Source organism: Alligator mississippiensis, chromosome 7 (genome assembly GCF_030867095.1).
Source record: "Alligator mississippiensis isolate rAllMis1 chromosome 7, rAllMis1, whole genome shotgun sequence".
Classification (NCBI taxonomy): Eukaryota; Metazoa; Chordata; order Crocodylia; family Alligatoridae; genus Alligator; species Alligator mississippiensis.
In genome coordinates, this window is record NC_081830.1 from 66,094,522 (window position 1) to 66,120,208 (window position 25,687).

General features: G+C 42.8%; 1 protein-coding gene across 4 annotated transcripts in view; it reads left to right on the forward strand.

The window, feature by feature from the left end:
- LEKR1 (leucine, glutamate and lysine rich 1) overlaps positions 1-25,687 on the forward strand; it is a 146,631-nt gene that overhangs the window by 115,743 nt on the left and 5,201 nt on the right. For 3 of the 4 annotated variants that reach the window (XM_019491840.2, XM_059731063.1, XM_059731064.1), the window contains 5 exons: positions 5,176-5,253; positions 5,873-6,076; positions 12,601-12,694; positions 22,422-22,574; positions 23,766-24,065. In XM_019491840.2, the coding sequence (XP_019347385.1) occupies positions 5,176-5,253; positions 5,873-6,076; positions 12,601-12,694; positions 22,422-22,574; positions 23,766-24,065 (829 nt within the window). The remainder of the gene's footprint in view (positions 1-5,175; positions 5,254-5,872; positions 6,077-12,600; positions 12,695-22,421; positions 22,575-23,765; positions 24,066-25,687) is intronic. The other variant, XM_019491844.2, reaches the window with a different exon arrangement.

Below are 25,687 nucleotides of genomic sequence, written 5' to 3' on the forward strand. Positions count from 1 at the left end.
TTCCCATGGAAAAATGGAGTAAACCACAGATTTTATCTTTTACCAGAGGCAAACGCAGATTTCTCATTGTACTGGAGAAACCCCTGGATTTTGCAGTTTTGCAACAAGCCCTCTGCAGGCTGGCTGAGTCCCAGCCTGCAGGGAGCTGGGAGGGAGTGGGAGGAGGGCAGTCAGGCAGGGGGCACCATGAGCATGTGTATGTATATGGCCCCAGGTAGCCTGGAGAGCAGCTCCTGCAGGTAAGTAGGTGGAGCAGGGAATTGAGTCCCCATAGGGAGGGGGGGGAGTTGGGCAGGGCTGGGGCTGCTGCCCAGCCAGGCGGTGCATGGGGCTTGGGGCTCAGGGCCACAATGCACAGCTATAGGGCCCAAGTGGGGGGCGGGACAGGGCTGCAGGCAGCTCCTCCTGGGGATGGGATGAAGCCAGCTCCCTGCTGGTGCATGAGCTCCCAGGGGCAGGGGGACCCACACCCCCCCCAGATCTGTGTGCGGGGTGGGCACAGGCTGCAGGCTAGGGCTCCTGCCCTGCTGCCGTACCACAGGGCCTCCGCAGTCTGGTGGGCATGGTCCTGTGCAGCAGGGAACAGCGGGGCCATTTGGAGAAGCTGCTTGTCACTGCGAGCTCCATGCTGCCTTGGTGATGTGCCCCCTGTGTGCAGCACCTTTGACTGGCACAACCCCATGCTGCTGCCCTTACTACATCTGCATGTGCAAGGGACACATCACTAGGGCAGTGCAGAACTCACAACAACAAGCAGATTCTCCATGAGGCCCTGCTGTTTCTTGTGTCATACCTGCCGGGCTGCAGAGGCCCTGGGGGAGGGAAGCATGGTGGGAACCTGAGCCTGAAGCAGGTAGGCAACACGGGGGAGCCAGGTTCTGCTCTGCTGCAGCAGCCACCACCTCCTGCCATGGGCAGGGGGCTGCAGACCAGGATCTCTGGCCCTGTAGTCTTGACAGCTGGGGGAGTGGGGGTGAGAGGCACCAGCAGGGCCAGGGAGCTGTTGGGGGGTGAAAAGTGAGGGGCACCAGGAGGGCTGGGGGGCTGTGGGGGCTGTTGGAGGGGGAGGAAGGGGGGCTATGGAGACATTTTATTTTAATAACGGATTTGGGGGGTTTTATCAGAGAATTTGTGATTTTATTTATCAGGGAAAAGCAGCATCCCTGATGGGTTTTAGCCATCACGTTCTGTGCTTGCTTTGACTAATACATATTTTTCTGTGCATATTTTTAGTTATTAAATTTTTTTCCAATATTACATTTATAATAAGAGTAAAGTAAAGATTTATTATTTTTCAATTCATCATATTTCTCCATGGTTAGTGTTGGCCTCCATTTTATGAAAACAACTGAAGGACTTTAAGTTCTGGGGATCTCTTGTGCTTGATAATTTTGTTGTTGACCAAAAACCATAATAGCTTTGAAACAGCTGATCTATGATGTATGATATGCATAAATAAAGTGTGAACAAAAGTTCAATTGATTTTTTTTTGTTTCTCTTCCTTTACAATAGAAGCATTGTTCACTAGAAAAGAAATGCATTGGTCTTATTACTAAACCAGTTGCTTTTCAGAAAGCTTAATAATCTGAAAACTTTTCACTTTAATTGTCTTAATATTAAGCCAGTCACAGTGCCACTGAGCTTCACTGCTGAGAGAACCTTTTAATAATAGTTAGTCTCACTGAGTTATCAGGACTAATCTAATTCTCATAGAAAGACTCTTGCTGATGTCAGTGGGAGCTGGATCAGATCCACAGTATTTAGCATCTTGCAAGAGTGATATCAGCATTAATAAACGAACTCCCAAAACACTCAGGCAAGGTAAAAAAAGTATTTCTATCTGATAGAGTAGGAAACTGAAACACAGAAAATATATATGCTGAAAGTAATACAATAAATATGTGGCAAAGCTGGCATCAAAAACCAAGTGTTTCTCTCAGGTACATTTTCTAGACCATTGCTTAATTTACTAGACTCCAGTGGAACAGAGCTGCTAAGAAAATTTCACTGCTGTCTTTTCTATAGAAGCTGAGGTAATTATAGTACTATACAAAGTGACTTCTCTGTGTATTTTAATAGGAAGACTTAAGATGTATTTACTGGTAATTTACTCTTTGTACTGCAGTTTGTTCAACTGAATTGAGTTTTAGTTGGCCACAGTCTTCATGTCTGGCTCCACTTGGTGTTTGTACTCTTGTCTGCCATATATTTGTTCCGTGTTTGTTTGGAACTTTTTCGGAGCAAATTTTAAGTTTGTCTTTCCTGGCTGAAGTTAGGAGAGGTCAGTCAGGTTATAATTTAGGGCAAATTTGCTTTACTCCTTTAAGTTGGCAGTGTATTACCTTCTTCACTTCAGTGTTTTTCTTTCTGTCTTATTCAAGGGGTCAGTCTGCTTGCCTCAGTGTGTACAGTGATTTGTTTGTTAATTTTCTAAGTCCTTTTATTGGAAGCGTAGTGTTGGAGAGTGAGTCAATCTGTCATCAGAACTTCTATATAGATGTGCTGCCTGGGGAAATAAGATTAAAAGATAACAATTAGAAAGCTTTATCAAGTTAATTTAATGGTCCTAAAAATGCTAGGGAGTACTGAAAACAGAAATTCTCTCTATACACCTTAAAGTTACACAACAGGCATTCACTAATTCCTTCAAACGCTTTCCTGCCCTAAATGCTGTTTTGAAGAGTGCACTTTTAAAAATGAAGTTTCCAGAAACCATATCCATGCAAGCAAGCTAAGAAAACACAGACTACACAAAAGTATTGTAAGGTAGATACAAAACTGCATGGGCTACTGGTGCATCCTGAGTCAGGGGAGGCACTTGCCCCCCCCGGCGGACAATCAGCGACCGGGGGGTCCCCCCACGACCGATCCCACAGACTGGTGGGGGGGGGGTCCCCCATGGCTGATCTTGCCAACCGGGTCGGGGGGGAAGGGGGAGTCCCCACCACAGCCAATCCCAGCTGCTGGCACTTCTGGGTAAGTGTGATCGGCACTGAAGTTGGATCATCATGCTCAACCAGTAGTACTCAATGGCTCAGTGTCTAGTTAGAGGGAACATACCAAGTGCAGTTCCCCAGGAGTCAGTCCCAGGCCTGGTATTGTTCAACATCTTCATTAATGATTTGGCTAATGAGATTGAGTGCACACTTAGCAAATTTGGGTGGAATTGTGGACAATCAGGAGGGCAGGTCTAAGATCCAGAATGACCTTGATAGAGTGGAGAAATGGCCCATAGTCAATCAGATATAATTTAATAAGGACAAGTGCAAAGTGCACTTGCAACAGAATAACCACATGCACAAATACAGACTGGGGAACAGCTGCTAAGGCTGCAGTACTGCAGAAAGGGACCGGGGGGTTATGCTGAACTGTAAGCAAAATATGAGGCTACTGTGTGCTCTTGCTGAGGAAGAAAAATGCCCACAGCATCTTGTGTTGTATTAACAGATGAGTCACTTGCAAATCAAGAGAAGTGATTCTTCTGCTCTATTCAGCACTGGTGAGGCTTCACATAGAGTACTGTTGTCCAGTTTTGGGCCCTACACATCAAGAAGAATGTGGACAGCTTGGAAAGAGGGTAACAAAAATGATCATGGGCCTGGGAGATGAGACTTATGAGGAAAGGTAAAAGAACCAGGGTTATTTAGCCTAGAAAAGAGAAGACTGAAGGGAAATTTGATAACAGTCTTCAAATACCTTATAGAGAGGATGAAGGTAGTAGGCTTTTCTTTGTGGCTGTAGGGGACAGGACTAGGAGCCATGGCCTCTAGCTGCAGCAGGGGAAATTTAGGTTGGAGATTAGAAGAAACTTTGTAACTATGAGGGTAGTCAGGCATCAAAACAAACTTCCTAGAGAAGTTGTTGATTCTCCATCCTTGGACTTTCAAAGGCAGGTTATATGGACACTTAGCAGAAATGATTTAGTCAGGGACTATCCTGTCGTGAGCAGGGTCCTGGACAAGATCTTATGAGTTCCCTTCCAGCCTTACTTTCCTATGATCCTGTGATAAGGTCATATGGGTGTCAATAAAGGTTGTAACTTCTGTGATGTTACTTTTAGTCCCCTGAAGAATCTGGGGGTACATCTGCACATGTGCTGTACCACAGAGTTGACTACTTAGCTCCTCAGGAAAGCATCACCGTCTACACATGCACGCATATTAGGGCAAAGTCAATTAATTAACTCTGCTGTAGGATAGTACTTCCAGGGACAAGTACTATCCCACGACAATAGACAGACAAGGTTCTTTGGGTAAATCTGATATCTTTTATTAAATCAACTTGCTTGCTAAGAAGAAAAATTCTTCTTAGCAAGCTTTCGGGTTTGAATACCTTTCATCAGGCTGAGGAAGCATCTGCAGTCAGTGCATGCTCTTCCTGGATGGAATGAGAAGTAAAGAAGTCAGAGGCTGGTCTGCATGCAAGAAAGCCAGTCGGTGAAGATGTAAATTGAGGAGTCAGTGGGTGAGAGAAAGGCTGGGGTGGGGGGAAAGGGGAATGAATGTAGCAGGTAAAAAGTGGAGAGGTATCTGGGGGGTCAAATGTTAGGCAGGCTATAATGTCATAAATCCAATGTCTATATTTAGTCCATGATTTTTTGTAACCAGGAGGACAGCAATGTCATTTTTTGTGCCAGAACGCATGGGTAGATGGTGACTGGGGCTGGCTGGGGCATGAGGGTGCTACAGTGTCTGCTGGCTAGCCCCACACTGTAGCACCCTCATGCCCCAACCAGTTTCTCCACAGCACATTAAGCTGGGGTGGAGCAGCACCAGGCTGGCAGGCAGACCTCTGGGGCCCCTGCTGGCCCAGGCCTGCTCTGCCCCAGCTCAACATGCTACAGTTGTAGATGCACATGTAAATCCTGTGCCCAGAAGAAATAAAACTCCAGTGAGAACTGCGCTAGAGTTTATTTCTGTGTGCTAATTGCATGTGTAGATGCACCCTGAAGGTCCAAGTTACAGGAGTAGAGACAAGCAGCTATATATATATATATATATATATAAAGAGAGAGAGAGAGAGAAACAGCTGCCTAGAAAATATTTTTTTTCTTGATATTAAAATAAAAAATAGGAATCGAATAACAAATGAATACATTAATTTCACAGGTTTTTTTCTGAATAAAGGCTTCATTTCCTATTACATATAGGCTTTATCAACAATTTTATGTTTTAGAATGAAAACAACAGAAGTTGACAGCTACCAAAGTGAACTAAAAAAACTGGAGCATGCAAATGACATTTCACAATCAAGGTAAATTTCGAAATCATTTATACATTATATACAGAGCAAATTATTTTTATTTTATTGCTTTAATAATTGTCATATGATCAGCATGTTTATTACTTTTAGTTTATGTATTTTTTATTTCTGTATTTGAATGATCGCTCGGTTAAGTTCACACAGAGCTGGCCTTAGGAATAATGGAGTCCTGGGTGAAATTGTATTTTGGCTCCCCCACCCCCAGTAGCTCCACCCCTCCCTGAAGTCAGCAGTGCTGCTGCAGGCAAAGTCAGGTGGGCAGGGCCATGGGGTGCAGTCCAGTGGGGAGGCAGAGCCACCCACACTGCCCAGCCCAGCTCTAGCAGGGGTTGGAGGTGGGAGGGGCAGGCTGGGCTGGGCACCACTCCTCCTACCTTCACCTGGAGTGGGGCAGGGGGGAAAGTGCTGCTCTGGGTGTGTGTGTGTGGGTGGGTGACTGGCTCTGACTTCACAAAGGTGTTTCCAGTTTTCTTCTTACTGTGCTTTTGCTTTTTTGGTATTTTGTCATCTTTTTTTTCCAAGCAAACATTCGTTCAGGAAATTTAGTTCCCACCTATGAATAAACACATTATCTACTATGTCCTGGTAATTTCTTTAAATTTATTTTTAGGCTTACTAATGATTTAAAAGAAAAAGAAGAGTCTTTGCTAGTTTGCCAACAAGTATGCAGTCATTTACAGGAAGAAGTGACTGAGAAAGAGAGGCAAGGAGAAGAGCTAAAACGAAGGACTAATTGTTTAGAGAGTGAACTGCAAACAATGAAAAATCTTCTTAGACAGAGAGAAGAAGAAGTGGAAATGCTAAAAAAAGAAAGGTAATCAGAAATGAATTTTCGTATATGATGTATGATGGGATGTTTTGCCTAGAATTTCTTTCTGAGAGTATCTTTGAAGTAAAAGTCCAATCTTCAGACCTCGGCCAAAAAAGATAAGAAAACATCACTGTGGGGTGCTGTAAGATCCTATTAAGGTTGACACAAGGCATGGCACAATATTGCTAACACCTACACGATTGATTCACAAGATAAACTCAAAGATTTCAAATAAAAATCCATAATACAGTATAACACTATTTTGTTTGTGTAGAGAATTTAGAAAATCACACTAGGTTGCTTCTATTAGTCAAGCTGGACTATTGTAGCCAAGGCCCTTCTTTGCATACCATCTAACTCCACTTTGGTATATGGTCTGTTCATGACTGACAGTTAAAAAAATAGCATGATATTTGTGAAATCTTGTGTCTCCATTTTTAACCAAAATCAGTAGGGATGAGTGGGCTGAGTAGTCTGATCAGAGTTGAGTGCTAAAGAGGTCCATTTGTGTGCTTAAAGGATTCACACTCTAAATTTTAGGCAAGAAAACACAGGATCTCTGTATCTAGATGCCTTTCTGAACCTGGCTCATGGTTAAATTTATATATACAATGAAGTGCTGTTCTGAGCTAGGAGGGATTTAAATTTGTGTATGTGTGTTTTGGGTTTTTTTTTCTGAAATAGGGTCTTTGCGTGGTAGGGTCTGGCATTTAAGCTTCAGCAGTGCTGTACATTGCCTCATCTATCATTTAGTTGTATGTTCCCATAAGCAGATTTCAAAAGGAAGAGTTACGTGCCCTGGGGCACCATACTTGGAATGGAGATCTCAAGGTTCACAGCAGCTACCATGCTATGAAGGGAAGTGTAGAAGAGGAAGTGCATCTGAGATCCCACCTCTCTCCTTTGGAGTCTTGAATTGTACATTCCTGATAGTGGGGATTCAGTAGGGTAAACCCCTGCATTGATATGGACACATAGATTGGAATTAGACATACATGTAGGCAGTGATTCATATTGTGTATAGTATGAATGCCTCTATAAATGATAGCAAAGTTCTCTCTAATTAACTATTGAGGAAGGTTGTAAACAGCAGTTTTCACATCTACATTGTCTCATTACTTTTCCTGCGTGGTTCTCATATCCTTTCCAATTTTACTTGTTTACAGTTCTTTCTTTCATGGATTCCCTCCCTTCTTTGGGGAAAAACAAGTGGCCACATGGCACTTATCTCCCAGAAAAGCCAGCTTTACTAATATATAATCTCACACCAAGAGTTGGTTTATAGCAGTTGAACAATATCCTTATCCATGTCTGTCTGTCTGTCTACACAGATACATATTTTTATATTGGCCAGCGGTTACAAACTTTCCTGGTGTGGGATGTGTTTATTTCATGAGTGCTAAACTTTGTGTCTTTTCTGTTCAACTGCAGTTTCAAATGCTTCTGAAACATTCAGTATAATTTTATTTGTGACCTTGAAAACATGAACTCAGATGCCTCCCACACACTACTAATTTTTAGAAACAATTGCTACAGTCAGCGACTGCTTCAAAGAGATGCCCTTGGAAACACAAGGACACATGCACTATCTTAGAGTCATGTCTAGCTGCAAAAAAAAACAATCTTCTGTAGGTGGCCAGGCCAAATTTACAAACAGCCCATGCTATCCTTGGAATTACCACCCAATCTGGCCATCAGAAAACACTCCAAAAAGAACATAAATTCACCAAAATCATGAGAACACTTACTTGCATGCTTATGTTAGGGTTGATTGCTAAGAATCTAGTGAGATTGCTGAAAACAGTTCATGAGGGTCATCATCTGACATTTGTAGTCTGGGTTATTTAGTCTGGCTATTTGTAATCTAGGTTCATCTAGGAAACTGGGCCAAATGGGTGTGTTATGCACATGTATCTTAAAATGGCTGATGTGAGCATGTGTAATAGTTATTTAATTAATCACAAAAGAACACTCGTGCCTGCAGATAGTTACTGGCCGAAGTGCATAGATCTTCACATGCCCTTAAACACTTGGGCAACACATGAGAAAAAAAGGCATGTGAATTCTGATTACAGTGTGACTAGTCCTCAGAAATCCTTTTTTAATCAGCCCAAGATGTTCAGCACATTGAAAATTTGAATCAGCCTGAGTGTTCAGCATGCTGTATGCATCTAGAATTGGCTATGTAAAAAATGAGGTACACATTTCAAAATTTGGTCTAGGTGGCTTGCCCCACATTTGGAAAGCTAGGAATAGAATCTGCACTTCTTGATGTTTTTTCCTGTGCTTTAATCACAAGACTATCTTATTCCACTTACTGATAAAGCATATTTTCCATTATTGGTAAAATGGAGAGAGAAGTGCCATCCCTTACTCTAAACCAAAGTCATAGCAATGCACAAGGATTTTTTTTGTCTGCCTGGAATGATATGGAAGGAATTTATTCAGACAAATGGCTTTTGAGTAAGACATGGAGGTTTTGTGCTGTTGTGCACTGGGAGGCATTACCATCTTTCAAGATTCACAGGGCTTAAATTGAAAGGTTTTTGCTGTATCAGAAATGTCTGCATACAAACCTAACAATTATCAGTTGTATTACAAGTTAATTTCTAGCATCATTTAAGAATATTTTCCTTTTAGCCAAATAACAGACAAATAACAGACAATAAAAGACTGAGTGGTTCTGTTTTAAACTTGTTGCAATATTAACATGATCGTAGTAATGTTCTGAGTTCACTAACTTTAGCATTTTCTGTTTTAAATATTATAGTATTTATAGTTATTCATGGTTACCTGAAAATCAACCTGAGAAGACAGTAAGGCTGCTTGCAGACATGGAAAAAATATCAGCACTTTAAACATGGTGTACTCCCACACCAAGCCCAGCACGTGCCCAGAAGTGGCATTGTCTGGATTCATAGTTTCACAGATTTAGGGTCTGGAAGGGACCTTGTAAAAGATCGGGTCCAGTCCCCCTGCACTAGGCAGGAAAAGACAACCGGGGTCAAGTGACCCCACTGAGGTGACTGTCCAGTCTCCTTTGAAGATTTTCAGGGTAGGTGACTGCACCACCACTGGAGGGAGTTTATTCCACAATCTGGACACCCTGACTGTGAAGCAGTTTTTCCTGGAATTGAGCCTGAAACAGCCTTCCAGGAGTTTGTATCCATTACTCCTGGTCTTCCCCAGAGGTGCCATGGTGAACAGCTGTTCACCGAGTTCTTCATGTACTCCCCTGATGTAGCGGTAAGCCACTACCAAGTCCCCTCTCAGCCTTCTCTTCTGTAGGCTGAAGAGACTCAAGTCCCTCAGCCTCTCCTTGTACGGCTTGTATTGCAAAACCCTGATCATACGGGTGGCTCTTCTCTGGACCCTCTCAAGTTTTTCCATGTCCTTGTTGAAGTGCGGCCCCCAGAACTGGACGCAGTAGTCACACTGCTGGCTCATGTTCATGTGATGGTCAATTACTACCCCTAGGTCCCTTTCGGCTGTCGTGCAAGTCAAATTGTCACCACCAAGCCTGTAGGTATGTTGGGGATTGTTTGCCCCCAGATGGAGCACCTTACATTTCTGAGTGTTGAACTTCATCTGGTTCTGGTTCTGGTCTGCCCAGCTCTCCAGCTTGTCCAGGTCCACCTATATCTGCAACCTATCTTCTGGCATGATCACGCTCCTCCATAACTTGGTGTCATCCACAAACCTGGCCAGCGAGCTTTTCAACCCCACATCCAAATCATTGATAAAGATGTTGAAAAGCACTGGTCCAAGCACGGACCCCTGAGGGACACCACTGGCCACTTCTCACCAGGACAATACAGATCTGTTCATGAGAATTCTCTGGGTTCTACCATGCAGCCAGTTTTCCACCCACTGGACAGTTGAGTAATTAAGCCCACAATCTTCCAATTTTTCCACAAGGATATCATGGGACACTAGATCAAAAGCCTTTTGGAAGTCTAGGTATATAATGTTGACCTTCTCTCCCACGTCCAGGCGGTGAGAGACCTGTTCATAGAAGGAGATGAGATTGGTAAGACAAGCCCTACCCACAACAAAGCCATGCTGGCTGTCGTTCAGCATGCATCTTACCCTCAATGAGCGTATCACACACAGATTCTGCAATGAGTTTTTCCAGGGTTTTCCCTGGGATGGAGGTTAGGCTGATTGGCCTATAGTTGCCCTGGTCCTCCCTCTTCCCCTTCTTGAAGATGGGCACAATGTTGGCCCTCTTCCAATCCTCAGGGATCTCCCCTGTCTGCCATGATTTCTGAAAGAGTTTTGCCAGGGGTTCCGCAATGACCTCAGTCAGCTCCCTCCGCACTCAGGTGAAGTCCATCTGGTCCTGCTGACTTATAAATGTTTAGCTTTTCTAGTTGGTTTTGTAACAGCTCAGCATCCACAGTGGGAAGGCTATCATTCCCGCCATGCCCCTGTGATCCTTATCTTGCTTGTCTTTTCCCTTGGTCCGGTGAAATACCAAAGCAAAGTGGGCATTCAGGAGTTCAGTTTTTTGTTGAGTATCCATTACCAGCTGTCCTGAGGTGTTAAGCAGGGGTCCCACACTTCCATTTGTTTTCCTTCTGCTCCCTACATACCTAAAGAAGGGTTTCTTATTGTCCTTGACTCCCTTGACTAACTTAAACTCAGTTGCTGCCTTAGCTTTCCTAATCATTTCTCTACAAGTGCAGACCACTGTTGTATAGTCCTCTTTGAGGACTGTCCCTAGCTTCCACTGTGTGTATGCCTCTTTTCTTTTTCAAGAGGACTGCAATGTCCCTATTGAGCCAGGAGGGCTTGCCAGTCCTTCTGCTACCTTTCCTCTTCATGGGAACGGTTTTCTTTTGTTCCTCATGTCCTTGAGGAATGACCACTCTTCATGCACCCCATTTGCCTTCCATCCCTGGTCCCGCATCACCTCCCCTACTAATGCCCTGAGCCTGTTGAAGTCAGCATTTTTGAAGTCCAGGACTTCAATCCTGCTAGTTGGTTTGTCAACCTTGCGGCAGACAGTGAACCTGATGAGCTCATGGTCACTGTTGCCCAGGCTACCCTCAATGATCAAGCCATACACCAGATCATTCCCTTTGGCCAAGACTTGGTCTTGGTACCTCTGGTGGGACTTGGACTTCCTAGGTCAGAAAGTGCTCTTTGATTACAGTTAAGAAGCTACATGACTGGCCTGACCTAGCTGAGTGTTCCTCCCAATCTATGTCTGGGTAATTGAAGTCGCCCATGACAACCAGGTCTCTTGCATGCACGGCCCCTGTCAGTTCCTGAGAGAACTCCAGATCAAGCTCCTTCCCTTGGTTCCATGGCCTGTAGTAAATGCCTACAGTTAGGTCTTTCTCACCTCGCTCCCCCAAAGCTTGATCCAGAGTGTTTCAGGCTGCTTATCTTTGAAGTCAATGTCAGCCTCCAGAGAGGTGTCCTGCTCCCTCACATAGAGAGCTACCCCTCCGCCTTTTCTCCCTGCTTGATCCCTTCTGTGCAGGGTGTAGCCCTCTATGGCTATGCTCCAATCATGCAAGGAATCCCACCAGGTCTCTGTGATCCCTACCAGGTCATATTGCCTGCTAGAAAGCAGGATGGCTAGCTCCTCTTGCTTGTTCCCCATGCTCTTGGCATTGGTGTACAGGCAACTGAGGCCCCCAACTGACACCCTCAATTTCCTGAGATGCTGTGGGAGAACCATTCCATTAGCATTTTCAAAAGCAGTTATCTTAGTGTTCTCCATGTGGGAACTTTCCTGTGTGTCAGTCCCTAGGCATGCTCTACTTGGAGTTTCCCTGTCCCCCAGCAAAAAAGCTTAAAGACCTGTCTAGTAGATCAGCCATCCTGGCTGAGAACAGGGACTTACCTCTCCACGTGATGTGGATGCCATCTCATCCCAGGAGTCTTCTCTCCCTGAAGTGTGTGCTGTGGTCGAAGAAACCAAAGCCCTCACGGTAGCACCACTATCAGAGGCATCCGTTTACTTCTTCCACACAGCCTTCCCTCTTGGGTCCATAACCTGCAACAGGGAGCACAATACGGAAAAAAATTGCATTAGGTGCACCTGTCTTTCCCATCATCTGTATAGACAGTGTGCTTTACTGGGGCTTTTTTGGCACTTTTATATAATAGCTGATTGAATCAGCTTTAACTATAAGCACCAAAAAGCCCCACTGAAGCACCCGATCTATACAGACACTGTGGAGCCAAGTTGAACTAATGCGCTGCTGCTTCTTGTAAAATATGTTTTTTTCTTTCTCCATGTTTGTTAGCACCCTAAGATATTTGCACTGTGTTTTAATATAGGTGGCTGAGTAAGCAACTATCAGACTGCAAACACACACACACATATATATAGTAATGCAAATAATATACAATTTACAAATAATACATTTCTGTAATTTTTTGAAGTCCCTCCCAGGATTGAGGGGCACCATTGTTTTATCAAACAATGCACAGAGATAAGTTGCAAGAATCCTGCATGAAATCAATCAGACATAATGTATCTTTTACTTACGAGTTTCTGTGGTTTTTAGGGAGGTAATGTTGATTTCTCATCAGAACAAAACAGAGCAGCTGCAGGGAGCATTAAAACAGAAGATGCAGAATGAAGACAACTGGAAGAAAAAGGTGATTTTATATTTTTAATTGGCATGGTTTTGATTTGTTTTCTTTCATTGTAGTCAGTTGCCAGGAAGCAGAGCAATAAACCAGATTCTAACTTCTTCTATCTACATATGTCAATAGTATTCCGTATACAAAAATATTTAATAGAGAATGCCTATACACAGGTTAAGGCTATACAAACAAACAAGTTAAGTTCTTACCATACAATTGAAAAAAATAGTAGATACATATTAATATCATGCTTGTTGCATAAGACAACAGGGGAGTTAAGTGGATATTACAGTGGAAACTTTATATTCCCTTCCTGAATTATTTTTTCTAAACAGCAGTCACATCTACATGAGAGGTTTTACTGCACAGTAGACTAATTTGCTGCATAGTAAATCATCACCATCTACACATGCACATCAATTAAGGTACAGTAGACTAATTTACTACACTGCCAGATAGTCCCATCAGACTCAAGTGGTATCTTCGGTCATATTAATTGCACATGTAGAAGTGCCCAGTAAGTTTAGTCTGAGCCCCTTGCTCCCATTAATGTCAGTACAAATTATGCACATACATGGAGAGGAATAAACCTCCAGATTAGTTATATGATCTCCATAATCAGTGCTAGCAATAGCAAGCAGCTATTTTCAGTTTAAGGGTTTACTTTAACAGAGGTAAGAGATGAGCACACAACTAACTAGGGGCTTTTAATACCATGTCTAGCTTTACCAGTATCCTTAAGGCACCTACTGCTGACCTGACCCTCCTGGTGTTGTTTTATATTAACCTCTCCTGTGTCATAAAGAAGTCCTTAATTTTGCACATTTTAAGTAAAATTACTGTGCATATTATCTGTTCCATTTCAAGTGATTTCATACTTGGGCCTTTCCTGGAGGTGTCAAGACACTGGTTATGTTATTCATTGAATCATACAAATGCAAGAGAAGCCACTTTCACACAAAATATTTATTTTAGTTGTGAATAGTAGTGAGCAGTGACCCTTTAGAGAAGGTGTGAGGCAGAATGAGAAGCTTTCTGAATACACAGATATGTGCATTCTTAATCTGTTGAAGTGAAGGTAGAAAGAAAGCAAGCAAAGGTTGCAAATGAGTGAAGCGGATGGTCCCAGCAGACCTCCCAGATTTCGGGGATAGAGTACCGTGGATGAGGAACTGACCTTTTATGTAGATCATACACAGAATAAGGTGTCATTTTTGCTCCCAAGCATGTTCAGAGCCATTTGTGTGTGGAAGTAATTGAAGGTCACACACAAAAAGGTACGCTCAGCTGTGCACGCATCTCCCAAAACCTGTGCTTCACTGAAAGAAGAGCACTGCTTGTGCAAAAAGCCCTTGTCCTTGTGTTTTTCTTTATGGTATATAGCACAAAGGAACAACATCAGGAGCCCCTTATATTACTGATCCTGACTTGTACTCCACACAGAGAAGATCCATGACTTAAGATAACCAATTAAATTAATAAAAGTATATAACATGGGAGTAACAGCTGATTTAGTGGACACTGTCAGTACTTTAGAAAATAAAGCCAGGCTTAGTTACAGACCATACTGTATCTGTAATATATAACAATAAAACAATTCAGGGGTGGGGAATTATTTTGGGCGGAGGGCTGCTTACCAAGTTTTGGCAAGCTGTCAAGGGCCGCATGGGTAGCTCCACCCCTCGACAGGTCCCCACCCCCTGGTCACCATCTTGGGACTGGAAGTCCTGCCCCTTACCCCCCTGACCTTTGCCACCAGAAATCCCTCTCCTTGCTCCTGGAAGTACTCCTGAATGGGTTTTGCCATCTTGGAACCAGAAAAATACCAAATTATATTGTTAAAAGGAAACATCTAAAACATTTTTTAATTTGATTTAAAAAAATATTTTTGCCCTGGTTTACATGTGTTTATGTAGTGTACATGGAGGTGATTGCACAATAGCTTAAAATGAAGTCTTATGCTTGTATATTGTGGGGGGTGGGTTCAGTTTTGTGGGGGACTGTGGGTATGTAGGGAGAGGGAGCATGTGGGTGTGTGTATGGATATATGGGGTGTGGGAAGGCATGGGATTTGTAGGGGGATGTGTGTGGGAGGAGGGGGGGGCTGTAGTGTGTGAGGGGGTGTGGGTGTCAGGGTCTGCAAGTATGGCAGTCCAAGGTGGGGTGTGGGTATATGTGTATTGTGGGGTGTGCATGTGGGACTCACCCTACGAACACACACACACACACACACACACACACAGTGCCCCTGCCTACACACACATACACTGCCCCTGCCTACACACACGCGCACACACACACACACACACACACACACTCTTTGCCCCTGCCTGTGTGTGGGCACACACCCCCATACCAGCAGGACCCCGTGCTCCCTGGTCTGGCCATGCAGCTAGGAGCCACGTAGTGCTGGAGCAGTGGGGGGATAGGGAGGGCAGGAAGCAGGGAAATGGCTCAGGACAGATGAGGCTGGGCTCCTGCCTTCTGCTGCTGGCTCACCCTGGGTCCTACTGCCCCTCTCTCCTGTTGTCTTTGGCAGGCAGCCAGGAACAAATACATGTTGTCTAAAATTTTAGGGGTCCCATGGGCCAGACAGAATGGCCTGGTGGGCTGGATCTGGCCTGTTGGCCATATTTAGCCCACCCCTGAAATAATGGGAATAGAAAGGAAAGAAGAATAATGGGATACATCTTCCTTTGCACTGCTAGTGGATTTGTATGCATCAAGAATCGGTAAAATACAAAATGTGGGTTTTCCAAGTTTCCCCATTTCATGTGTAACATCCAGACTGGAATAATATTCTCCTTTTGGCCTAACTGAAGGACTGCAATGACATCAGATTATATGAGCAAAAATACAAGCCCTATCATGAACACAGTAAAATCACCTGTTTATAAGGGAATGCTATAACACAGCCACCACATGTATATATTTAAAACAGTCAATACACCAGCATCCCCAATGCAAAACAGCATTTAAAGTAAGTATTTGGGCAGCCTTGCTACTGGAAAAATAAAAATAAAACTAGATATGGGAAACTTTAAAAACTTTACAAGATTGATTGAGATAATCCTGTAGGGCTAGAGACAGACATTCAAAAAGCCTGATCCTGAATTGATTCAATCTTTGCAGGTTAGTCTAACCTGTCTAGGTTGAACCAGTTTGAAAGTGCACAGACGTTCCTTCTGGACTGAAGAAATATAGGCACATGCCTGCATTGGCTCAGGATAGAAGATGGGGGGGGGGTACTAGGGCAGCCCTCCCTTCCCTTCTATAGTGCTGAGCTGGGGTGGGGGGCATAGCCAGGCCCCAGCAGGATGCTCTGATTAGGGAGGGGTGTAAAACCCCACCATGCCTGCACCATCCCAGGCTTTTTCCCACTCCCTGCTCAAGGGGTGGGAGTGGTGCCAGACCCCACCTCACAGCACTCTGAGGCAAAGGTGGGGGGGGCATGGAGTGCATGCATCTGTTGATGATACTGAGATTTTCAATATCCTTCTCCCTGCTTCTTCATACTGTCTGCAAACCTGACAGGTGAGGCTGCCAGCAGGGGGCTGATAACACAGTGTTTATCAGCCCATCAACAAAACAAAAGCCTCTCTAATTAGTTCAATCTCTTCTTAAACAGCTTTTTCCAAGGAAAGAATGAAAGAACTTTACCAGCTGACATGCTGATTAGCTCCAAAAAGCCTTAAGTGGACACTGTCCTGTCTGCCTGTCCCAGTGAAATTGGAGACACACATACATGGGCACCTATCAGCATTAACTAGCATACCATATGCCTAGGGTTCATGGGGCTGGGGTCCATGCTGTGGGAAATGGGGGGAAGGGGGGATCCTTGCTTGAGCAGCTAGTGGCGAGGGTGGGGGTTGGGCAGGGGGAAGACAAGCAGATCTTGCTGTGCCTGCAGTCTCTGCCAGAGCACTGGCTAGGCAGCAGAGGGGCACAGCCAGCTCTGCTCTCTGGAACAGAGAGCACAGCACAGCACAGCCCAAGGCTGCAAAGCATTTTGAATGCAGGGGGACTCTGGCTTAACTTAAACCAGGAAGGGGTCTGGAACAGACATTACATAAACTGGTTTGACCCATATCAATTAAGTCTGATACTACATTCAACCAGGTTTATCTTAAACCAGTTTCAGCCATTTTGAAACAGGTTTATGTGCACTGAACTTCTGTTCTCTTACAGATTTAAACCAGTTTCTTATCACTTAAACCAGCTTCTGTGTAATGTTGGTCCTTAGCCCATAAGTCATGGTATGACCCTCCACATCCATAGATGTCTTCTCCAGCAGGCCCTTTGAAATACCCATCCCAGCACAGCATTCAAGCCTTCTTAATTAGTGCTGCTCGAAGAAAGACTTCCATGCTGTCTCTTGAGGGTATATTTTTGTTCTTCTGCTCACACAGACTTTTAGAATATGCACAGGCACATGGAGAAATTAAAAAAAAAGCACAGCCATTAAACCCAATTAGCCTGGCACAAAATTTGAAAACATGTAGGACAAAAAGCTGCATTAGAATTTTCACTGGGCTTCAGATGAGGGAAGTGCTGCATTTTGACAACATTTTTGAAATTCCAGAAATGTCACAGGAAACAAATTAATATTGCACAAACATCTGCAGATTTAAACTGCCTTCATTCCATATATTAATTATTTCAGTGTCTTTATTCATCAGTATTTATTCCAGTCTGTATAGTCTGACAGTGATTTTTAGTCTCTTTTTAACCCACTGTTGGTGCATTGTAGCTGGAGAAGTATTTCCAGCTGATTATTTAAGGAATACACATACATACATGAAACACCATTTATAAAAGTATATTTTTCTCCATGCAGAGGCTCTGTAGGTATTAGCATATAGTACACAAAGCTACAGGTGCAGAGCTCACTGCTATGGAGAGGTAGAAATATTCATCAAATGCTCACCATCTGCATAATACTACAATAGTAATGTCTTGAACATGTGCCATGTGGCAAATAAACGTTTGCAATTCTGCCACATATCATGAAATTCTGGAGTCTGAGGGCCATAACTGAAAATTTCAAAGGAGCTTAAAAGAATTGGATGCCAACTGTCATTAGGATTTGAAAACCTAACTACTTGAAATCATGGTAAATTTCCAAGCCCATTTTCATGCCAGAACACTTTTTCATGAACAAAACATGTTCCTGGCAAAGGAATATCACAATTATTCAATAAACAAGTGCTAAAGGGCAGAGGGCAAATAGTATTTTGTCCCCTGTAAGAGCTATATCTGAAACTTCTATTTAGTCTCAACAAATTTTAGAGGTAATAATAATAAAAATCAGTTAAGTTTGTCATAACACCTCTTTACTTAACCAGTACAGGATATAACTTTAGTTTGAGGTCACACTGTCTGCATAGTCACAATCTGTTATGCAACTTGCCATTAAAACTAGATAAAAGACTAGTACAAATGAGAGAGAGCAATTATGTCTTTGCTAACATAACCATTAAAATGTGGTGAATGTCAAGTACTCTAAAAATGTTCTCATCAGACAAAGGAATCACTAACATGACATTGTCAGTGTTTGTTTGGGTCATTTTGCCATTGCATTGGCATAAAGTGTTTTCTTTAAAAAAAGTTGAAATCCTTGGACCAAATTAAAAAAAAACAACTAAACAAAAAACTTTCTAAATACATTTTTAGATTGTGGTTTTGGCATTTGTTTGTCATACACAAATTATTAGAAGAGAATTAATAGTCACTAGGCAACTAGAGTAAGTTCTTTAAAAATACTGCCAGTTTACTCATTATTATGGGTATTAGTTACATTAATTTCAAATATTACTTAGATGTGAACAATGCATAATAAAATGCATTTTTAAGCTTGAACAATAGTTGCAATGGTCTTATAGTGTCAATATTATTTTCAATCTCTATAATCAAGTAACTTGCAGCAGCAAGGTTGTTTCTAAAATAAACTAGCTATAACAAACATTTTTTTTTCTGTGAATCTAATTCTAGACCCTTAATTTTTATATCTAATAAAATAACAGGAAATGTCTTTGCTATATGTAATGTCTGTATATCTGTAATGTCACATAACCACTATCACCATCAAAACTAAAACAACTTTTATTTTACTGGTTTTAAAATTTTAGAATATACACTATTTCCAGGCTAAAGCTGATTTTATGACCTGCAACATAATTTTGAGTGACTTATTTTTTAAAAAGTAAAATTTTGACTGACTTATTCTTTCTTTAGTAAAGAGCTCCTAATCTCCCACCTTCTCTGTTAGTTTCTTAGTGGGCTTTTTCACAAGCTTTTGCTCATGTTTAGCATATGAGATTAAATCATTATAAAAGAGTAGTCTGCAAACCTGGTGAGTTTTTCTATTTTTAATAACATTTTAAAATGAACATAATTGTATAGACCTTTAATATATTTTATCATCATTTAGCAAATTTTAAAATGTGGGTACTTACATTTGGGTTCTTTTTGTTCTGAAATTTTCCTCTACACAGTCCATCAATGAGGTGTTTGTTGTCTTGTTGAGTCTGAAGGCAAAGTGAAGTAACAGCTCTGGAACAGTTGCAAAGTACCTCGCTCATCTATTTTATTTATGAAACCTAATTACCACAATTTAAAGGTAATCTAAACATGAGGGAACTAAAGTTCTTGTTACTCATCTATAGCTGAGTTCCATGAAGCAATGATAATAGAAGAAAGGCTTCATATAATAGTAATTGTCATTCCTTGTAAGGATTACAGCATGGATGCATACTCCTTATCCACCTTGTACCTGATGCTTACAATAGCTTCTTAATTTAGTGCAAGTGGGAGCCACCTGGGGGAATAGCTGGGGTGATCAGACAGCCCAAAAGGACATTACTAGAGGTGCACCGATACATCGATGGCACATCAGATTGGCACCAATAAAAGGAAAATTAACATTATTGGCAATTGGCTTTTTATGGATGGTATAGCCAGTAGTGTCACCCATAAATACTGCATGCATGTGCACAGCTGCAGCATGCATGTGGCCAGGAATGTAGACCGGCAGCATGGAAAGCAGCATCTGGCCGGTAAGTCTGTGGGGGGAAGGGGTATTGGAGAAGAAAGGGATGTCGGGGCAGGGGCAAATTGAGGCCTTCATGGTAAGGGAGGAGGCAGTGAGGCAGAGGCAGGTGCTGCCAAGCCAGGGCAGTGAACACAACCCCAGGAATGGGACAGAGTTGCGGGTGGCTCATCTGGGGGGCACAAGAGGGTGGGGAGGGGGGTAGCTCTCTGTCACTGCTTCCACCCCCAGGGGAGGCATGTGGAGCATGTGACCTCGTTTGTCCATGGGGCAAGGGAGGGCTGCCTGCTGCAGGCTTGAGGCCAAGAGCTGTGCTGGCCTTTTCTCAGCACTGGGGCTGGGCCGGAGCTGCATTTGGGGCAGGCAGGGGTGGCATGGGGAGGGGTGACTATGGGGTGGGCTATAGTTATCCCAAAATTCCCCATAGCTACTCCTCCCAGCACTACCACCACCCACCCCATCCCCACCTGCTCAGATCCCAGCCCCAGCAAAACCCCCATGCTGGGAAGAGGCCAGTGCAGCCCCTGTCCCTGAGCCCACAGTGGGCAGCCCACCCTCACTCTGCTCACAAATCTGGGGGGGCACATGCCCCCATGCCTCCCTCGCAGGTGTGTGCAGTGGTGCGGAGCCAGCCTTCCTCCCTGTGCTCCCCCAGATGAGCTGCTCATAGCTCCATCCCACTCCCAGGGTCACATTCACTGCCCTGGCTGGGCAGCACCTGCCCTTGTCCGTACCCCATTCCCTTCCTCACCGTGGGGGGCTCAATCTGCATCCCCCCCTGCCCCTTCCCTCCCCCATGCTTCTCCAACCCTCCCCCCCTCCCCAGACTTACCAGCCGAATGCTGTTTTCCAAGCTGCCAGGTTGCATTTCTGTAAACCAACTATCAGATCAATATTGGCCAAAATGGCTGGTTAATAATTGGTCATTGGTATTGGCCAAGAAAATTTTTATCAGTGCACCCCTAGGTACTATTATCCATAAGATTTTGAGCTTGCACACACAAGCCATGTATCATCTCAATCTCACCCATGTGGATAAGTTCAGATAACCATTTTTAATACGATAAATTATTATGCATTGGCAAAGCTGAGTGGGCCAGGTTGAACCAAAAAAAATATGTATATAGGAAAGTAATGTTAGCATTTTATATTTTTAATATCCACAGAATAGCATTCCCAGTATAATATTACCTTATTGGAAGTACCTAGATTAGGGTCTTATAATGTAATATTATCACAGTGTGCTAGTCTTTTTCTTTTTCTTCAGTTAGGGAAAATATTTTGTCCTAACAACCATTATCTGTGATCTACCTCACACTTCATTTCATGTTAAGATTATTCAATCAATCTCCAAACCACTAGAACATATCAAAATACAAGTGCTAAACACACTCACCATTAACTTTTGCTTAGATCACATTTTACTTGTGTTGCAAGATCTTCATGATCCATCTTCAGTGGAATTCAAGATGTTTATAAACGGGTTAAGTCATGGCTATTCACATGGGCCTTTCTTCCCATGTACTAACAGATTCAGAAATGGGGCAGTTGGGGTGCACCCTGTGCCATGCATGCTTGGTGAGCTCTGACTTCAAGGCCTGGTCAGCACAGGCTCCAACTAGAGCTCTGGGTGAACAGTGAACTCTGAGCTCACCAGCTGATTGGGGCTGGGGCTGGGGCTGGCTGGAACTCTGGCTTTCATGTGACTTCAGAGTGCAGAGGTGAATGCTTCTCCTGTTTGCCCTTCCCCTTCTCCCCACTCCTTGCTGAATTCAGAAGCAGGGGAAAGGAGAGGACAAGCAACAGCAGCAGCACTCACCCCCTGGGCTCCAGAGGCATGTGAAAGCTGATGGCTCAGGTGTAGCACCACCAAAAGGAGTATGATTGCACTGCCCCACCCTCTTGGATCATTTCTTTTTCCCATGGGATGTCATAGCAGGTGAGATTAAGCAAAGTTCTCAGGCTAACAACTTATTTTTCAGCACACAGACCTGGTGGCAAGGTTGCCTTCAGCTGAGGGGTTGCAGACTACTCTTTTAATTTTGGATCTGACATTCCTCTTGATGTGTTCCATACTGCAAGGACTACTTTGCCAAGCATTATGGAAGGAGATGGTTTAGGAGGACGTGGGGCTTGGGGTTTGGGTCAGTCATGTTTTGGATAAGCTGGTTAAGGAAGGAAGTATCAGTGGTGTAACTGGTCTACTTTATACAGTTTTAGTTGTTTTTATACTATGTGGGCCTGATATATAGATAGTAACATTTTTTAAATCTGTAATGCAAGTGCAGACAGCAGTAACACTAGTACTCAGTCTACTAAGAAAGGACATGCAATTATCACTCTGATTCTGCCTAGAGCCAGAAGGAACAGTATCGATATTTCATGAGCATTTCTCATGATTTTGCCAATCCAGAGGCCCAGTCCTTCAAGGTTCTGTGCACTATGGAAAGCTAAAAGCCTTCAGAATGGAATTAACAGGAGTTGAGAGCTCTTAACATTGCCAGGTTACATCCCAATTTTGGAGACTCTAATGATTCCAATAACTCAGATACATACTGGGCAAACATCCAAACCCTGGAAGCTTTGAATTTGAATTTTAAACTATTTGATTCTGCTATATTTTAGAGGAACTTAAATGTCTTGAGTATGAAAATGTGGTAAGAAAAGTCAATAAATATATGTATTTTCTAGATTGAAACCGACCTAGCTAAATCTCAAGCACAACACAAAGAAGAGATTCTCATACTCAAGGAAGAAGCTAGGATAAAACTAGACACTGAAAGACAAAAACACCAAGAATTAATCAGCAAGTATCAAAAAGATAAGGAAGAGTTACAGAAAAAGGTATGGGAAAATTGAAAGAAAGTTGATGATATCAGAGCAGATATGTAACTTTGGGTGCATTCACAAGTGACATTTTTTGTACAATCAGGCCCCTGAAAGCACTCCACAGCCATAACTTAACATACGTGTACAGCTGCGGAGCACTTTTAAAATAGCCAATCAGGCAAAAAAAATAACCCCGGTCAAACCAGGTATTGATTTGGGGCACCTTAGGGAACTTGTATTCCCTCCAGGGTTAATTTTCTTGCAGAGGGTGTGGGTGGGTTAGTGCTATCAGCTCAGCCCTGCCTCCCTCAGCTGTTAGGGAGCAGGGAGGAGGAGGAGGTTCCTGGCTACTCTGAATGGTGGGCCTAGGGAGAGGGGTGGTTCAGAAGCCTCCTTGGAGGCTGCCGGAGTGCCCCCACCTGCTGGCCAGGGCCAGTGAAGGCTTTCTCCAAACCGCTCCCCTTCCACCCCCCGCCCGACCCAACAGGTAAATGTCCGTCATGGGGGGGGAGCTCTAGCTCATGGCACTTTATGTAAAGCGCCATAAGTTAGAGTGCGGCCCTAACATCTGTAGGCACCCTTTGAAAGAAAATATATCAAGGTGAAAATTAATTCCTTAGATTGTGTTTCCTTATGTAGGTAGACAGGGAGATCAGTGTGGCAGGAGGGCAGGGGAAGAATGACACAGCCCTGGTTACTCTTCAGCTGTTTTGCCTCTCCACACTGCTGCAGCTCTAGCTCTGGCACTGGGCATGTGGTAGTGGCAACTCAGGCTCTGAAACAGGGCACACAGCAGTGGCAGCTCAATTGTGGCACAGGGCCCAAGACAGGAACTGGAGATGCTGCTACATGCTCTAAGTGAAAGCCAGAGTTGCAATGCCACCACTGCTTCCTTAGGTCCCATGTTGGATTTAGCCTGCAAGGAGCTCTATGGTACTGGATCTGACCCAGGAAAGGAGGTGAGTTTTATACCCCTGCTCTAGGCAAACCCTTTTGTCTCTGTGCTCAAGTTTGGATAGAACCATGAATTCCTCTATGGGTACTATGTAAGTATTGTATAAATCCAGAGTAGTATTGATTTTAATACCTCTTAGGACCCACATGTTTCCACTTTCTCATTGTCCTTCAAGTCTCCTTTTGTCAGATATATAAGTCTTCATAACTTCACAAATCATTGAATGAAAACTAATGCAAGATATCTTGCAGGTCCCTGAATTAATATCCAGGGCCACGGATGGCCTAAGTGTAGAAGTGGAAATTCTTGAAAAGAAACTACAAGCAGCACAAAACAAACTGACAGAAAAGAACAGAGATATGGGAAAAGAAATTCAAAGCCTTAAAAGACTGAATACTGAGCTTGAGTTTCAGCTTAAGAAGGAACAAAAGAGCAATGATTCACTTTTGGAGCGTATGAGGAAAGAAATTAAAAAGAAGTCAGATGAACTGGAAAAAATAACCCAGGAACAAACCCAGCTGCTTCAGAATTTGAGTCAGGCTGAAGAAGAGGTAGGAAACTGACCCTGCTGTATTTAGTAAGAGACACATGTCCTAGTCTATTATTGTTATGAACACACAGCTTTTATAAATCTAAAATTGTATATTTAATGTCTAAAAAAATTGCATATCTGTAGCGTGCTGATTTTACATTTTTTTTATAACAAAGAACAGTAAGGCCAAATAATGGCACATTTTATGAAGATTATTTTTTTCAAAATGTATAGAAGACACAGTAAGGCAAGCAGTTCAACTAATATATTGTTTCAGCCTCATGCCTCACAACACGCCAGAGATGTATTAGGGTGCAAATGAAAAGCACATGATAGTAATGTTCCACACAGCAGTCATAAATATACAGGAAAAAATTACAAGAATAATAATTTATTGAGAGTTAAGATAATTTATAAGAACAATAATTTATAACTAATGTAATTCAAATTAAGGATAATTTATAAGAATCAATTTCAGACCACCAATATAGGAGTGCATAAAGTAGTCTCAAATGTGAAGAGGAGTTAAACTTCTGAATATTCCTATCATCAGTAGTTGTTAAGTACTTGTCATACAGTGGGGAAAAACAAGTCTGAAAGACTTGCTTTTTTATATACTGAACAAGAAATTTATTAGACTAAGGAGCATGATAATTACCAGATGATGATAATGAGTATTATTAATACTACTACTAATAATACACCAGTGATTCCCACAGTTCAGGCAATTCCCCTTTTTCTGCTCTAAAATGTGATCCATGCTTCCAGAATAGCCATGCAAAAAAGTGTGGGGTTAGCTTTAAATACCAGTGAGCAAGAGAATGGGAATTTTGGTGGTTTGCAGAATTAAAACAGGTTTGAACCTTTCACTGGGAATGAGGAAGAAAAGTTAGCCCTAACTTTTTCCTATATATTTTCTGTGGAAAGAAACAGTTAAAGAACGACTTTGTAAGTGGTTTAGTATTTTTAACCACTTTGTAAGGGGTTTATTATTTTTTATACATATTATCATGTGACTTGAGCAACAGCTACTTTGCACTCAGATGGTACACAGGTTAGCTAGGTTGAATAAAGCCTCTAATTATGCTGTTCTTTCATTGTTCGTGACTTTGTATAACTTCTTCCAGTAAATTTCTTTCCTGTCTCACCTCATCAAATTCTGCTTCTACATATGCTTTAAAGTAGGTGTCAGGTTCTTACCTTTTAGATAAAGCTGTTTAGTGAAAAAGCCTTTGTTTCCCCAGAGATTTTTCTGGATTTGAAAACAACCTGCATGTCCCTCAGAAGTAATAGCCTCAGAAATATTTTTAACAACAAAGCTTTTAAGCAGAAGTGCTGTTTACCTTGATTCAAATGTGCCTGAATTTTCATCAGGTGGAAAAAATGGTTTCTAAGGAACCCAGTGGTTTGGGCATGTCATCTTCCACCTTGACCATTCTGATCTTTAGTTCTCAGGCCTCACTGATTTCAGTAGCCCTCTCTTAAAAACATTCAAAGAAAGGTCACTGAGATTCTATGCTATTTATTAGACCTTAGCTGCTTCGTTGTAGCAGTTCACCATCTCAGTCTTGCATGCAGCCTGAAAAAGAAACTACAAGTCTCATTCTCAAGATGCTACATGAATCTGACCCTGCCTACAAC